This window comes from Mytilus edulis, chromosome 10 (assembly GCF_963676685.1).
Source record: "Mytilus edulis chromosome 10, xbMytEdul2.2, whole genome shotgun sequence".
Lineage (NCBI taxonomy): Eukaryota > Metazoa > Mollusca > Bivalvia > Mytilida > Mytilidae > Mytilus > Mytilus edulis.
In genome coordinates, this window is record NC_092353.1 from 67,190,230 (window position 1) to 67,209,170 (window position 18,941).

Here is an 18,941-nt window from a genome sequence, read left to right on the forward strand (position 1 = left end):
GAAATGCCTGGACCAAGTCCGGAATATGACAATTGTTTTCCATTTTTTATGTATTTGAGCTTTCATTTTTTGCGGAACTATCCGATTTGAATTTTACATTGGAGTTCAGTATTTTTGTCAATTAACTTTTCGCATGTTTGTAGCAAAAAATGTAGAGAACACCTAAAATGATATGTATACTAGTATGTCAAAAGTAAATAAGCAAAAATAAATCTAAAGCTCTAGCACATAAAACAACTGGACATTTGTGAGTCTTCCTAAATATACACAAACTTTTCAAAAATCCCTTATTGTCAAACTGTTTTCTTACCATTGCTTTTGTAAACTTTTATCAAAATAATACTTATAAAAACAAACCTTGAAAAAAATGACAATTGTTGAATTGATAATTATGTACATTCAATGCAGAAGTAGATTAGATTTGAATTCGATTAATTCATTTAATGTATTATGCCAATTTTAATGTTTTATTTTGTTTTAGGACTACATATATTTGATTGTATCTGTTAATGTATTCACACATTTAATATATTTGTATACAGGTAAATTATTTCTGGTTAGAGAAAGTGATTATTATGTAAATAGGGAAATATCAATTTCACCTGTTATCAGAGTTACAGTCACTGTGAACACTGTAAAATGAAACAGATGATCTGACAAAAGAACAAAATAGAAGCCAAAACAAAAGAAAATATACACTTTGTCAGAAGAACTATCAACACGTCAAGATTGATTTACAAGCAAGGAAAAAAGACAGGCTAAACATAATAACTGAAGAAAAAATATTCATAAAAACAACAATATATAAATAATAACATAAAGAAGATGTGAAAGACACTTGAAGGACACTCATAGATCGAAAATAAACTGATAATGCAAAGAAAAAGACAAACAGACAAATAATAGTATACTAGACACAACATAGTACAAAACTGAAGACTAAGACTAAATATGCACAGGAACAGTTTTGTGAGTAAATTTACTGCAATAGTATTATAAGGGAAATTGTAGAAATAATCAAAAATTAAGTAATTCAAAATTTGAATACATAAGACAAACATTACTCAGACATAATACTAGAAAAAATATTTCAACTGTAGCAAATATTTTTTTGGGGACATCGAAATTTGGTGTAAATCTTTTTATATAAAAAAGAAGATGTGGTATGATTGCCAATGAGACAACTGTCCACAAGAGACCAAAATGACACAGACATTAACAACTGTAGGTTACCGTACGGCCTTCAACAATAAGCAAAGCCCATACCGCATAGTCAGCTATAAAAGGCCCCGATAAGACAATGTAAAACAATTCAAACAAGATAACTAATGGCCTTATTTATGTAAAAAATGAACGAAAAACAAATATGTAACACATAAACAAACGACAACCACTGAATTACAGGCTCCTGACATGGGACAGACACATACATAAATAATGGAGTTAAACATGTTAGCAGGATCCCAACCCTCCCCTAACCTGGGACAGTGGTATAACAGTACAACATAAGAACGAACTATAAAAATCAGTTGAAAAAGGTTTAACTTATCAGATGGACAAAAATACAAGTGGACGTACGTGGCCGGATACTTTTACATCCCGACGCAAAAAGACACAATGAACAGATCTGAGAGTACTCGCAGTTATCTGGCAGCTAGTTCAAAGTCACTTACAACTAATAAAAAAATCATGCATCTAAGACTAAACTATCAATCCGTACACATCCAACATCCAATGAATTTAGTGTAAAGACGTCATAAACAGCCAGAGAAAAACATGACATTGTACAATGCCAAGTCACATGTATCGACAGATTGTAGATCCATGAATATGTATATATGTATTTAACATACTAGTAATATTTAGTTTAAAGGACGTTGAAAGCACAATAAAACATTTCCAAAATCAAGGAAAGTTTTCAAAAATAAATAATGCTTTTTCAAACCAAAATTGAGCAAAAGCTGAAAAATATTGAAAATACTATTTCTTTTAACCCGGAGACAGACAGGCCTATTACTTGCTCTGATATTAAATGTATTATAAAAAAAACTTAAAAAATAAAAAAGCAAGTGGTCCAGATAGTGTGTTGAACGAGGTAATTAAATTTAGTAGTCCAGTAACTACCAAAGCATATGCTAAACTATTTAATCTTATGTTAAAACAGGATACTATCCAACTTCATGGAATTCTGCATACATAACTTTAGTACATAAATCTGGTAACAAATGTAATCCAAGCAATTACAAAGGAATTTCTTTAATCAACTCTATATCCAAATTATTTAGCGGTATCTTAAATCAAAGACGGATTAAAACTACGGAAAAAAAATTAACTAATGCCCAGTTTGGATTTAGAGTTTTAGAGCTAATCATAGAACTGCAGACAGTGTATTTATCTTTAAAACATTGATTAATAAACATATTCATAAAACCAAAGAAAACTTTATGTCTGTTTTGTAGATTTTAAAACGGCTTTTGATTCCCTTTGGAGAATTGGAATGCTTTATAAATTATTCAAGTTTAACAGATTTAGCCAAAAAAGCTAGGGAAGCTCTGTTAGAGAAGCTCTGGCGTACTAAATTATAATCCTGGTACCTTTGATAACTATTTACACCACTGGGTCGATACCACTGCAGGTGGACGTTTCGTCCCAAAGGGTATCACAAGCCCAGTAGTCAACACTTCGGTGTTGACATGAATATCAATAATGTGGTCATTTTTATGAATTTCCTGTTTACAAAACTTTGAATTTTTCGAAAAAACTAAGGATTTTCTTATCCCAGGCATAGAATACCTTAGCCGTATTTAAAACAATTTTTTGGAATTTTGGATCCTCAATGCTCTTCAACTTTGTACTTAATTGGCTTTATAAATATTTTGATATGAGCGTCACTGATGAGTCTTATGTAGACGAAACACGCGTCTGGCGTACTAAATTATAATCCTGGTACCTTTGATAACTATTAGCACCACTGGGTCGATGCCACTGCTGGTGGACGTTTCGTCCCCGAGGATATCACCAGCTCAGTAGTCAACACTTCGGTGTTGACATGAATATCAATAATGTGGTCATTTTTATAAATTTCCTGTTACAAAACTTTGAATTATCGAAAAACTAAGGATTTTCTTATCCCCGGCATAGATTACCTTAGCCGTATTTGGCACAACTTTTTGGAATTTTGGATCCTCAATGCTCTGCAACTTTGTACTTGTTTGGCTTTATGAGTATTTTGATGTGAGCGTCACTGATGAGTCTTATGTAGACGAAACGCGCGTCTGGCGTACTAAATTATAATCCTGGTACCTTTGATAACTATTTACACCACTGGGACGATGCCACTGCAGGTGGACGTTTCGTCCCCGAGGGTATCACCAGCCCAGTAGTCAACACTTCGGTGTTGATATGAATATCAATAATGTGGTCATTTTAATAAATTTCCTGTTATAAAACTTTGAATTATCGAAAAACTAAGGATTTTCTTATCCCAGGCATAGATTACCTTAGCCGTATTTGGCACAATTTTTTGGAATTTTGGATTCTCAATGCTCTTCAACTTTGTACTTATTTGGTTTTATAAATATTTTGATATGAGCGTCACTAATGAGTCTTATGTAGACGAAACGCGCGACTGGCGCACTAAATTATAATCCTGGTACCTTTGATAACTATATTCATTAAAAACACATGCAGCCTTTTCGGGAAATTTCCCTGTTAAAGTATCCTGTAATCTTTTTGATTCTCTTATACAACCGATTTAAACATATAATGCTGAAATATCATACATGGATACATATCAATCTTATTATAGAGCAAAAGGCAGATTAAAACCCCCAAAACAAAGATATAGATAATTTCCAATATTTAGATAAGACTCCCTTCGAAAAGGTTCCTGTTAATTTCTGTAAATATATTCTAGGCACTAAAAAAACATCTGCTAATTTAGGTGTTAAAGCTGAACTTGGTAGACAACCAATAGAAAAATATATAAAACACAAGCAATTCTTTATTGGGCTAGATTAAATACTGAAAACATAAACCCATTACTAAAAGAAAGTTATACATTAAGTAAACACCTTGATTCACAAGGAATTTATGTTTGGTCCACTTTTATCAAAGATTCAACACAAGAAATGAATATTGATATACAAAAATAATATCCTGTAAAAACATGGAACAAATAAACAAACTAAAGACTTGAATTAAGAATATTACAAGCAACTTTTATTCAGAACTACTGGAAAAAAAAAATAAACAGTTTGAACGGAAATAACAAACTTTTTCTTTACAAAAATATTAAAGTCAAACAAGACGAAGAATTTTATCTAAGATATCCAAATTTTGAAACTAGACGTTTATTTACAAAAATTAGAATAAGTGACCATAATTTGCTCATTGCGAAGGGCAGATATCTAAAAATACCTCGAGACAATAGAACATGTCCAACGTGTAAAACCTTAGACGATGAAAATCACTTTCTCCTCTACTGTCAAATTAATAATGTTTTACGTATAAAACTTTTTAATGACATGGCGATAGATAATCCTATGCTTCCAAATCTATCTGATACTGAAAAACTAGTAGTCCTACTAAATCTTTCTAATATAAACCAAGTGAAAAATAAATAGGTTCCTTTATAAAACAGTCTTTAGAGCTGAGGACAGGGGACTCTTAGTTAGTTTTACTTATATATATAGATATGTGTGTGTTCAACTCAGTTATTTTATTGTTGTTGTTACTTTTGTTTATGTCACAAGTATAATGTTACTTATATGACAAATAACGATTATTATTACTATAGTAAAACCTGAATACTATTTATAACATAATTTCCCTGAAATACTTTGTATAATTAGTGTTCATTGATGAAATATTTTTTTTCTAATTACCGAATCAACAGACAATGAAAAAAAAGTTTGAGCTAGATTCACTGTTGCGCTAATACTATAGCAAACAAATCGAATTAACCCTTGTAGCACGTTAATCACGTTTTTTATTGACGTATACTCTTCATAGTTTATTCATATCATGAAGAACCAAACTATGCGATGGATCATACTTAGAGCTCGTTAGTCTTCTAAAAAACTAAGGATTTGCATAAAAAAAAAGCAAAAAACAAAAAAATACAAAAAGAACAATTGATAAAACTCTGATGTTAACGACATACGAAAAAGTAGAAAGGGTAGATAGTAATGCAACAAAATTTTACGCGTTATCTAGCAAAATTGCTAATGATAAGCATATTTGAGATTAATCATTAACATCATCACATTGTTATTGTTATGCGTATTTGAACGCATTTGCAAAGGAAAACGACGATGCTGAATAGCTGAGCACTCGAAATGTATTGCGGGTGGCAAATAGAGATTGCTGTCTATCATCAATCATTTCGTATTTTACATGCCTCTGCTGGTGGACTGTTACTCCCCGAGGGTATCACCAGCCCAGTAGCCATTACTTCGGTACTGGCATGAAAATACGGAGTTTTTGTGTTATTAAAATTGCTGTTACAAAATGTTAGAAATTATTATAAATTAAGGAATGGATCTCCCTCATGCAAAGCTCTGATTCCTTTCACAGATTTGGCTATACTTTTTGGACCTTTTTGATTATAGCTCTTCATCTTTTTATATAAGATTTAGTTTTCAAATATTTTGGCCACGAGGATCACTGAAGAGACATGTATTGTCGAAATGCGCATCTGGTGCAGAAAAATTGGTACCGTTTATGTTACTACAGTTATTTGTATAGAGTTTTGATATACGTCTGGAAATAAAGTACGACGATGTTGCAAGGATAAATAATCTAGCGTCAAACGAAAAGAAAAGGGGACGCTAGTATTTAAAAAAAATTGAGTTATTTTTCACTTCATTGAACTTTTATATATTGTATATTTTTCCTTTTCAATCGAATATTTACTGATTCAACAGTGTTATGAAGAGTGGCAATAAAAAAATAAACGGTATAGATCTTGTTGTGTATGAATTTGTGCAGACAACTGATTACGGTATTATAATGCCAAGAATCGTGTGATTTAACAACAATCAACCTTCAAGTAGTCTTTATTTTATAGACGTATTGAAAGAATTACAATATAAGGAAAACGACGAAAAAAAACCCGGACGAATAATATCTTTCCGTTTAAAGTTTTATAATTTTTTTAAATTATTGAACAATGAAATTTTGTGTTTTTCTCTTTATAATCATGTACGTTTAAAACTGTATTATCCTAAACAATACTAGTTCTCATATATCACATGATACATTGGTTAAATTTACCCAAACAGAATGATATGGTCACTCATCAATATTATTTGATTGGTGTATGATTATGTCACCTTTTTGATCTTCTTTGTTACATATTTGTACTGATAATGATTAAAACACAATTTTGACCGCTGTACCCCTATCTTTGACATTTTTACATTTCATGTCACATATTGATGTCAATAAAGTGAAATTTAATTTATGCAACGGACTTACAAGTGAGTGGTTTAGCTATCTTTAAAACCAGGTTAAATCCAGCATTTCCTACATAGAAAAATACGTGTGCCAAGTCAAGAATATGAGTTTGGAGTGTTTGATATTTTGACTTTGCCATTTGCTTAGGGACTTCCCGTTTTGAATTTTCCTCGGAGTTTAGTATTTTGTGATTTTACTATCATACACCAAAGACGTTTCATGGTGACAAATATTAGATCTTGTGAAGAAAACTAACTGTGATATATATGCAGCATATACAGATGATGGAATGGAAATACTAAGGCTTTTATCCATTAGCTTACCTTAGATGTATTTGGCAACACTTTAAGGATTTTTGGTCCTCAATACTTTTCAACTTTGTACTTTATTTGGCCTTTTTTACTTAGTTTTGTTCAAGCGCTAATGACGAGTCCTATGGGGACGAAACGGGCATCTGTCGCAAATACAAAATTTCAATCCTGGTATCTATAATGAGTTAATTTGTTACTTTGAAATGAAGGAATCACTGCATGTATATGGAAAAAAATATAATATACCATTGAAAGTTTGCCATGCGATTGGCGAGCAAAACAGATGATTTTGATTGTCTATATTCAATTGAATTGATATTGCTGAAGTGTGAATCATAAATGTAAAAGTAATAGTACGGGTCCAACTATATTGATATATACCCCATTTCTCTTTTTTTATTCCAATTTATTGACTATCAAAGTAAAAACGGTATACATAAACCCCACATACTTATGTATATAATATATACCATTGCAAAATCGGTGGTTGGATGGACAGGCAGTCCAAAAAAATAAACATGTCAACGCACAAGAGGCAACCGATGTTCAAATATAGTAAATCTATTTTGAATATATAAAACTAGAGAAATCAACTGCAGAAATTGTACACTATTGAAAAGGAGCGATCATACCAGTTTCGGGTACGATTTGAATAAACAGAATCTGAACTTCACCAATCAAAATAATGTATTGACTGTTTTGAGCACGAATTTTGTGCACTGATAAATAAGTTAAGTTTTATAACCAAGAGCCCGGATTGAACATTTACATAGTTGCATCGACTTTTGAAAACTGATGTGTTGTATTATTTATCATTTTTGTTTAAACATATAAGAAAGACATCTGTTCTGAATACGATACAGGATTACCCAACACTTTTTGATCTGATATTATTATTGATGCACTATAACGGGAAATCATTTTTATAACTGTCCAGGCTAGCGAAGCAAATATCAGCTTAAAGATATGTTACTAGCATGTTTCATAATTTATGACGAGTCGATCAAGGTTTTCGTCTCCCATGTATTCCCCTTTCAGCCATGTAGAAGCTTATACTGGGTAAATGTATATGTAAAAATGGAGCATAATCAAGAAAGGTTAATCTTAATTATTAACCAAATTGAATGCGTGCAAATAATATGTAAAAATTATTCTTTTAAAAATACAGTATAAGAAAATGTTTGCTTGTATATTTGACAAAGATCTGTTGTTTGATTAATATGTATTTTAGATCAGTATATCCATTTAATTATGCAGAATAAGACTTGAGAGAATACTTTCTCCAGACAAAAGTACACCGACGCACAAAACGTATCAACTTAAGGTCAAATGCAAGATTTAAAACCAATCGAGCAAATTTATCTCTTCTTGAATGCATAATACCACTTATTGTCAACGGTAAAGTATGTATTGTGAATCTAAAGTTTTGAGTTCAACTTCAGAACAACGCATTCGATGTTTGAATTCATCTGTTTTTATTGATGTTATAATTTTAAGCTATTTTGCAGTTTATAGATTTAGTGTTCCTTATTTAATTATTTGACTATTCCTGTTAATTTATTGATTATCTATGTATTATCCTAATTGTTTGCATGTATACATCTTAAATCTATATCTTTACATAATTGTTAAGGTATCATGTTTTTGAAATCATTTGAATATTATAAGAATTTTGCTGCACTCCAATACTTTTAGATTATGGGGAAAACTCTTTACATTTAAATGGACATGGTGTACGACTCCAATACTTGAAGATAATGGGGAAAATCATTACATTTAAATGGACATGGTCGTTATCTCTACCTTAAATCGTGGTCGTATAATTATGTTCGATACAAACATTTATTTGAATGATCAGTTTAAAATCACAATAACTGACAAAGTCAATATTTTACAATAACTGTAAACAAAATCCTTAACGAAGAAATTATTTGTGTCCACTATCAGTTTAAAGTATATCCCTCAATAAGGTACTTCCGTGATGATATACAAAGAATGGGAAAAATTCCAAGAAAAGGATCTTACAATACAATTACGTTTTTACATCGAATGTGCTCACTTGAAGTCGATGACATCGCATCGATTTACAGTTTAAATACTAATATTGTTTTATGAAGATATCCTTTTTTTTTAAAATCATTTCTAATTTGAACAATAAAGCAAGTTAGCATAGAAGATGCTTCCACGACACGTCAAATACAATATTTGTCACCAACGAAGGTGTTGAATATAAAACAAATATTGATGACAACGTTAGTAGTCTCAGAGTCAACACATAGAATAGGCATTTAATTGGAGAATGGCTTTTTATATGTGGGAGTCCGTTCTGTGCTTATAATTCTCATATAAGTAAATAGTTATGGAATTGGTGAACGTGTAAGAGAGTTTGGAATGCGTCTGTTTCATCTTGTATTTGTGGCTTATTCTGTGACTATATTGACGAAAGATATTTATGCTCGCAAAGGCAAAGCATGCAAAAATGGAAACAAACGAACTTTATCATGGCGATTAAAACTTTTAAGAAAAGTTTCAAAGCAATTGAACCCAAGAATAAAACTTTTAAGTTTAAAAGGCAGAATCAATAGTGACTTGGAAAAAGACAAAGCACATGGATGGATAAAAGAATCAGAAAGTAAACAACGACACGTCCCTAGAATTGGTAAAGTTTATTTATTTACAAATCTTAATTTAAATTTGACCGTTTTAAGTCCAGCTCGATTAATAAATCAATTTGTGATGCTATCGAAAATTTTTAACAAGATCTTCACAGTTATAATTTGAAATCATTTGATATTTTTGGCTTTAAAACAAATATAATTTAAGAGAAATAATTTCGTTTTAGTTACAACCGTCAGGATTTAAGGATAGTCAAATCATGAAATGTGTTATAGTGCTTTATACAGAAAAACTTTGCAACAACTGCAATAATAATATCGATATGAATACGTTGGCCTAAATAAATCATGTTGCTTTGGGTATCATATTCTTTTTTTTCTAAGAAGTAAAGCAATACATTTATATATATGCTCTTCTTTATTTAACATTCCGATAGATGAAACGTTCTGAATCTTGATGACATCGCAATCAGAATGATGAATTTTGAACCAAACATTGATTTGTAGGGTTTTTACGATACTCCTTCACACTACTACTCTGAAAAGTTACGGATTATTTACCTATCATACAATAGGGACAATATTGAAATGTTTATAACACGGTTTAGAAATCTGAACTGATATTCAAATGTTTATACTAGTGTTGAGGAATCTCAACTGTCATTCAAAGCTTTAAACTTTGATTGTAGAGCTATCTGATGGTGTTATATGATATATGTGTTCAACAATCAGATATGGCAACAATATAGAAGATAAAAAGTTGATAAAATTAAATAGCAGTGTGACATTTAAATGTTAAATGCTGTCATTTGTAATCGAATTCCTAAAATCTAGGCAGTAGAAAGAGAAAAAAACTTACCACAAATCATACAAATTAATATTTAATAAGGTGCATTGTAATTTGAATCCTCATATGCGTGGAATTTTAATGAATAGCGATATTTTTTTTTGTAAACTTGATGTTATAGAAGATAAAGTAACAGAGAAAATTGATTGACAAGTTTTATTCATATATCATGTCCTTTTGTTAATTGTTGGGGTGTAGAGAACTTTTACCATTTTCTAATTTGTTTTAATCTTTGTGTGTGTGTGTGTGTGATTGACAGAGAGAGAGAGAGAGAGAGAGAGAGAGAGAGAGAGAGAGAGAGAGAGAGAGAGAGAGAGAGAGAGAGAGAGAGAGAGATTAACAATATTAACACAACATCACAAGCAGTCTGCTTCCAACATAACAGCAGATTATTTTTTTCACATTCATTATTTTGTCAATGAATATAAATACCTTTAAGTGGGCTGACTGATTAAATGGTCAAGTTATACATCATAAATCACGATTAATAATTCATATTTCAGATGAAAAGGTGAACTATGCAATTCAGTAATCTATTGTTTGATCAAACTCAATAATTAAAATTGAGTATGTACATTATAAGCTATTGAAATTACCTTAACATGAAAAAAAAAAATGCTTTAGGTGGTATCTGACTGATCAAATGGTTAGTATATTTATATATCACCATTCAATAAATCAGACGAAACCTTGCCTACATAATTAAACAAACTATTGTTAAAAAAAATAAAAAATAGTTATTTGAATTTTAAGCTACTGGAAATAAGCTCTGTTCTTATCCTAGTATAAAAGGACTATAACAAAAATGAAATAATAAATAGTTCATTTCTGGGCATGTTCAGCATGAACGAGGTGAAAGAGGCAGTGAATTTAAAAAAAGAGATCTAGTTTGACTACGGTATGTCCAACAACAAATTTCAGATACCTTAAAAACAAAATTAAAAAATCTTACACTCGTCACATTTAACGTTAAATTTCAAAAGCTGTCTGGGTTGATTTCAATCCTGACAAAATGTATGAAATGGTATGTATGTATGTACATACAGTATTTGGTACCATTAAAACGTTAAATCCGCTGCAAATGTTTGCATCTGTCCTAAGTCAGGAATCTGATGTACAGTAGTTGTCGCTTGTTTATGTAATTTATACGTGTTTCTCGTTTCTCGTTTTTTTATATAGTTTAAACCGTTGGTTTTCCCGTTTGAAGGCTCCGTGTTTAAGGCCGTACATTGACCTATAATAGTTAAGTTTATAAATTGTTACTTGGATGGAGAGTTGTCTCATTGGCACTCACACCACATCTTCCTATATCTATCTACGAACAAAATTATATTACCTCATATATATAAAAAGGCAACAGTAGTATACCGCTGTTTAAAATTCATAAATCGATTGAGAAAAAAAACAACAAATTCGGGTTACAAACTAGAACTGAGAGAAACACATCAAATATAAAAGGGGCACTACGACACAACAGAAACACAACATTAAAATGTAAGACACACAGAAACGAACTATAATATAACAATGGCAATTTTCCTGACTTGGTACAGGACATTTTAAGAAAAAAAAAATGGTGGATTGAACCTGGTTTTGTGGCTTGCCAAACCTCCTGCTTTTATGGTAATGTTAAAAATAACATTAAAATGACATTATTATATGACAGGACAACAATAGAGATAAATGATATAAGATATGAAGACAAAATGCAATATGGAGTAAGAATAAACTTAGTATTTTTATAGCAGCCCTTGACGTCATCAAGTTTTTCAATGGATTTTACCGAAGTCTACCAAGTGCTAGGAAAGCACATTGATATTTGTAAAATGTCAAGATTTAAATGAATATATAACATAGAAAATCTTCTCAGCCTTGGTTTTTATGGAATTGTCTATTGCGATTATCAATACTCATTTCAGAATAGTGTAAACACGATGAACATTGCACCAAATAAGCCAGATGCAATAAATTTAAACATTCAGAGTATATATACTAACTTTATTCTTAATCCATATTGAATTTTGTCTTCATATCTTACATTTATGTTGTAAGATATTTTTGTTCATACATACATACATGTAAATATTTTACGGGATTAAAATCAAGCCAGACAGCTTTTGAAATTTAATAACGTTAAATTAACGATTTACAATAAAAAAAATCTTAAAGTTATTATGCTACTTGTTATCTTTCAACGATTTGTTGGGGGAGAATGAAATGTATTTCTCATTTTTAAAGTCGATTTGTATCGGCAATATTTATTTTAGCTATTATTTAGGCAAACATTGATATATTTTTGTATGTTGTAGAAGCTGATTTGCACAATGGAAATTTTAACTTAAAAATGTCATTATCTTTAAAAGAATTATATTGAATCAGATGACCTCTTCATTTTGGAAAGATAAAATACTACACAATGTCATTGCGGCTAAACCCAAAAATAATTCCCGGATCAAATGTCAAATGTAAACAAATCTCAGATATCAATAGAATAAATTAACAAAGTTGAGTAAAAAAAGTCAAAGCAAAAAACCTTATCAAAAGGGCAGTGCTATGGTATGACTGAAGTCTTTCTTTTCTTAGATGTTTTTTTTTTCGTAGATACACTATAAATTTAAAACTGCCATTTAATCATTTTTGAGTCTTTTAGATGTGGAAAAACGTAGTAAAATATCAAGTGGGCAATACAATAATCATATGACATACACACACGTGGTCAATATTAATAGAGATAGAATAGACTCCACAGAAGCCTAAAGATTAAACAACATGACCCAACCAGCCGATTAAAACAAACAGCGGTAAAAATGGTCACATGTTTCAAGTTGATGCATATATGTCATCTTCATATCAAGGAACCTTTTATAGATTGATTTATTTTTGTTTGCTTAACGTCCAGTAGAAAATATGAATTGCTCATTGAGGGCGAGAACACTAACAATTAACTCAAAAGTTCTGGTACGTTGATTGGCTATGATGAAGGGCGACAAATTAGAACTGACACTATAAAGACAGAGTGCGTATTACGCATAGTGTCAGTTCTAATTTGACTAATTTGTAAAATGAAATCATATCTTCCATACGTGTAACCTTTATTCAAAATTGATCGCTTTTTTCCAATCAATACTCATTTTTGCGCCTGTCCCAAGTCAGGAGCATCTGGCCTTTGTTAGTCTTGTATTATTTTCATTTTAGTTTCTTGTGTACAATTTGGAAATTAGTATGGCGTTCATTATCACTGAACTAGTAGATATTTGTTTAGGGGCCAGCTGAGGGACGCCTCCGGGTGCGGGAATTTCTCGCTACATTGAAGACCTGTTGGTGACCTTCTGCTGTTGTTTTTTCTATGGTCGGGTTGTTGTCTCTTTGACACATTCCCCATTTCCATTCTGAATTTTATCAGTTTCTGTGAGTATTTGATTCCGTTATGTTCATTTTTATAAGAAAGAGAAGACTTGAACTACGTCTGTCTGTTGTTGTTTCGGACAGTAAAGGTATAATCTCAACATTTTATTAGAACAGTTTAGAAAACTACAACGAATACTTAAACAATTTCTAAAAAAAAGAAGTTAGAAATATATCTATGAATCACAGACATGTGCATAAATGTCTTAGTCTTCGATATAAAACTTTCTGTTAAAGTTTAGGATGCATTGAATTTTATATTTTGTTTTATGAACAGAATTCTTCGAATTTAAGAAAAAAGACTTTTATATTGAATGGATTATAGTACAAAAATCTATAATCACGCAAAACTCAAATTGTATGCGTGTTAACATTCTTTTAATGTAACGTCGTATGTTGAAGTAATAGACATTCCGGAAAGGAAGTTGTACTACTTAGTCCGTTAGTGATATTACTTTATGACAAATCTTTATAAACTGTATAGTTTTGAATGTCAGAGATAAAACATGTCTGGTTCATGACCATAAAATCATTTATAGAAACCCGTATTTGTAAAACGTATTTCTGTTCATTTTCTCAAACAAATGTATTAATCTATAAATGAATAGTAAGCGCTAATGTTTAGTGTTCCAGAATTTCTGTAGGATACGAGCTTGCTTATCAAATTAAAAATCATGGCGTTGTCGATATAAATATTACTTGTATATTTATGCCATTTGAGTAACATATGCTTGTAAGACAATAATTATAGATCGTTTATATATATTACGTGCTTTGTATTTGGTTACTGCGTTCGTTTGAAGGATACAGTCGTGTTTCATTAAGAACTGATAAACTAATATTAATATCTTTATTAAAAAAAAAGGACATTTATTTGATAAAATTCATGCATTTTCATTACGTACGATGTCTTATAGATGTGTTCATTATTTGTGTGTATAAAACTCTTTAAAATTCTATTGTTGAATCATTTAAGAAAAATTGGGTTAGCGGCTAACATTATACATTGTATCACATGAATTGTACAAAGTTATTAAAGGTACCAGGCTTATAATTTAATACGCCAGACGCTCGTTTCGTCTACATAAGACTTACCAGTGACGCTCAGATCAAAATAGTTTATAAAGCCACACAATAACAAAGTTGAACAGAATGGAGGAAACAAAATTTCAAAAAAGGTGGGTCAATTACAGCTAAGGTAATCCATTCTTGGGATAAGAAAATCCTTAATTTTTCGAAAACTTCAAAGTTTTGTAAGCAGGCAATTTATAAAAATGACAAAATAATTGATATACATGTCAACACCGAAGTGCTGACTACTGGTCTGGTGATACCCTCGGGGACGAACAATTATCTGGCCTCCTATACATTTCTAGGAATATGATTAGTTAAAAGCGTCCTCGTGGAGACCGTGTATATTTGATATTAGGTTAGTAGGGAAGCGGGGCTTATTTCGTACACGGCTAGTAGTGGTGTTACGTCCCTTTTATATTCCATATTAGGTAAAAGGGAGGCGGGGCTTATTTCATACACGTTTGGTAGTGGTGTTACTTCCCTTTATATAAAAAAAAAAAAAAAAAACGGTACTGAGAAAAAAAATCAGACGAAGAAATTGATGATTAAGATGGAAATAAATTCATAAAACGCATTTAAACCTAACAAGTTGTTATTGTTGGCATCTGTTTTGTAGGATCAATGAAAGTAGCTAGTTTCTAAATGCTAACAGTATCTAAGACTTGCTGATTAGAATAGGTCACTAGTCTAAATTTCACATGTTAAGATAGTCGGTAAGATAAATTCGTTACATAGTGTGCAACCCCAAAGGTGACTGGGGTATAGAAATATGGTCACTTGGTCTTCTCCCGACCGGCAGAAAAACGCTTGCTGAAGTGGGGCGTCCGTTTGGCTGTGCGGGATGTATCAAGTTCGCAGTCACGTCCGGTCAGAAGGGGGACGTTAAATCCGATGCCTCGTGTAAAGAGAGTGCCACGCTCTTTGCACGTTAAGAACCCTTGCAACAACTCTTTGAGGGGTCCGTAGGTGGCCTGTTGCAAGGCAAAATTTCTGTCCCTATCCAATATACCCTTATTTTCCAGTGGCAGTCCAAATTTCCCCGACCATCATCCTAGATGGCCTCTATTACAACAACCTACCTATTGTATTTTTTGTGAACTTGTTCTCGTCCTGAATATGCATGAAATATTTGCCACTGGACGTTAAGCAATCAACAATCAATCAATCAATAACATAGTGTGCTAGTGACGTAATACGGTATATATGGGGTCATTAGCACACTATGTAACTAATAATATTCTGCATTTGTACTTCTGAAACTTATGCTCTCATAACATTGAATTAACGTTAAAAGCTCATGTACAATGAAAGTATCATAATTTGAAATTATTGTTCGAAAAATGTATTTCAAGTTAATACTTTTTGGTTTTTGGTTTTAAAACTGAAACTTATTGTTTACTTAATGCAATATTTATAACTCGGCTTGCTTGAGATATAAAATATAATATACATACAAGTGCCAGCTTAAGCTAGCTATACACCCAGTTTTAACTCACCATTTTCTTCGTAAATTGCTTGTACTATGTCAGGAATATGACAGTTTCTTTTTCACTCGTTCAGTATGTTATTGTTAGTGATTGATTTTGTCAGTTGTTACGGACTTCCCTTTCTAAATTGACCTTGCTGTTCTATATGTTTATTCTATATTTCTATTGTGTATATTGATAGATAAGTCATTATATGTTTTGATTATTGATGATAATCTATTGTATAAGATGGACACAATGATTACAATAAATATAAACGGATATACTAAGTTTTATACTGGTTTTCTCAACATAAGTTAAAATACATGTAATTAGAATACCCTATCCTAAATTATCGAAATTTCCATATTGTTTTTTTTTAGAAAACATAATATCTTTGTGTAAACAAGATGCACACAATCAGACCTCATGGGTGTATCAAATATGCATAAGGTACTAATTTTGATGAGGTACTATATAAAATAAATAAACAATGGTAAAGGAAAGTTATTCAGAGATATTCATGATGTTCTTTCCATTGACGATTCGAATGTTTCTGATTGGGTTCCATTGGTATATCCCTAGAACTAGAAATTAAAGAAACAACAGACACGGCTTCCTCTGCCTCATCTTTAGACTTATACCTCGAATTCAATATACACTGTCATCGCAGTATCAGAATCCAAAACAAATGAGACGATTCTAATTTTGAAATTATCAATTTCCCCACCTTAGCAGTAATATAGTTACTTCATCTGCATATGAGATATAAATTTCCCAACTTATTCTGTATTCAAGAGCTTGCAGCTCCTAATCTGACTTGTGAAAAGTCTACAGTGTCTGATCAGAAAGTTGATGTACCAAGTGTATTTCAAAAAACGTCTCGTGCTTTTTCTTAAAATGTTCATCTGAAGGTACCACGACATTGTTGATAAGTTTTTCTTATTACAAATAATACACGGTGGTCTTGCAGTATAGAAATTTAGTACTGACGTTGTGTATCATCTTAATAACGTTTTTAGTTTTATTTGTCTTTATGGGTATTACTTTGACTGTTAAGTCTGTTCGATACACATGACGTGGCTCTGTACATATACATCCCGTCATTGTGTTATTATTCTATGATAATTTTTGTATTCTTGTCTTTCATTTTTTTCTCATGTGCTTTGTTTGTATGTCTTTTAGTATTTCTATGACACATATCACGTGACTCTGTACTTATACATCCCGTCATTATGTCATGGTGCTATTGTAAATATTTGTATTCTTGTCGTTCATTTTTGCTAAATGTGCTTTGTCTATATACCTTTTGGAGTTTCTTTGTTACATATTTGTTTGTTTAATAGGTATTAAGATTTAAACACAATGTTGACTGCTATAAAATGAAAGAATAGTATCATTATTCGACAGTAAACATGACTCGCGTAAATAAAGCACCATAGTGGAATTTAGTTCAAATGACAAAACGTATTCTACGTTATACAACTTTAATAATTGTGTTGAAATGAATATTTTTTCTGCAACAACATCTTACCTGTTCGTTTTTAAGCACCTGTACGATCTGTTCTTGAAATGTCCTAAATATTCACCTATTTCGGTATATATTTCACAGCTGAATAGCTTTAGGCGCGATAAAACCCCGTTCGCATCTCTTATTTTGTTTTATTAGTATTATGTATTTCTTAACATATGCATTTTAACTAATTTTCCTCATTCCCCCCCCCCCAAAAAAAAATCAAAAAAAATCGTCTGTTTATTTATCATTCTACATCAGAAATTTCTGGCATATACAATGAAAATGATATATTAGGATCCGCACTTTACATACACTGATACTATAGAAAAGAGAAGTTTGGCTAGTTATAAAACAAGGTTAAATCAACCATTTTCTCACATTAGAAAATGTCTGTTCCAAGTCAGGAATATAACAGTTGTTCTCTATTCGTTTAATGTATTTGAGCTTTTAATTTTGCCATTCTATTAGGGACTTTCGGTTTTGAATTTTCCTTGGAGTTCAGTTTTTTTGTGATTTAATTTTTTACAATGTCAAGGTTTATACAACTTATTCAGGACATTATCCTACATAACAACAAAAGTACAAGTGACATTTAAAGGGATAAGATAGTAAAATGATTCACTGAAATCAATGATAATAATAAAAATAATGTAGAAAAAATACAATATTAAAAATCGAATTATTGCAATTTGTAAGGATATGGCACCAGGTCGTTAATTTTCATAAATACATTATGAAGTATTCAAATTTTAGATACAATCATGTCATGCATTTATTCTCTGCAAACAATAGAATATCAGTTTGCAATGAATTGTAAATAATAGAGACATTTCTGCCACGAATGATGTCACTTATGTAAACTATTTTTTGTATTAATTAAACACATTTGTTAATACAAATCTTGATTAAAAAAAATCATTTGCTTACAAAATGTATATTTTTTCATGTTACTTTTTAATAGGTCATAAGTTTGAAATGTCGAGAAATTCTAAAATATTCTTATAGCGGAACAAACAGAACTTTCCTAGATGGTTCTTTAAAAGTACCAAGCGCTAGGTGCATAAAATGAATTTTTGCAACAATGCTTTAAAGAGTACATAGAGGTAACCTGTTGAAAAGCAAAATGTCTACGCCTATCCAGAATTTAATTACTTCAATTTGATTAAGCTTTTGAAAGTGGATTGACCGAGATGGAGGGAATATCCACTTTACAAAGCTTATCAAATTTTACTATCAGTCTCAATATCA

The 18,941-nt window shown here is 31.1% G+C and overlaps 1 protein-coding gene across 1 annotated transcript in view; it reads left to right on the forward strand.

The window, feature by feature from the left end:
• The first annotated feature begins 8,797 nt into the window (after window positions 1–8,797).
• The window catches only part of LOC139491724 (uncharacterized), a 34,412-nt gene continuing 24,268 nt past the window's right edge, over window positions 8,798–18,941 (forward strand). Inside the window, exon 1 of the mRNA XM_071279553.1 lies at window positions 8,798–9,429. Within this exon, the coding sequence (XP_071135654.1) occupies window positions 9,162–9,429 (268 nt within the window). The 5' untranslated portion in view covers window positions 8,798–9,161. The remainder of the gene's footprint in view (window positions 9,430–18,941) is intronic.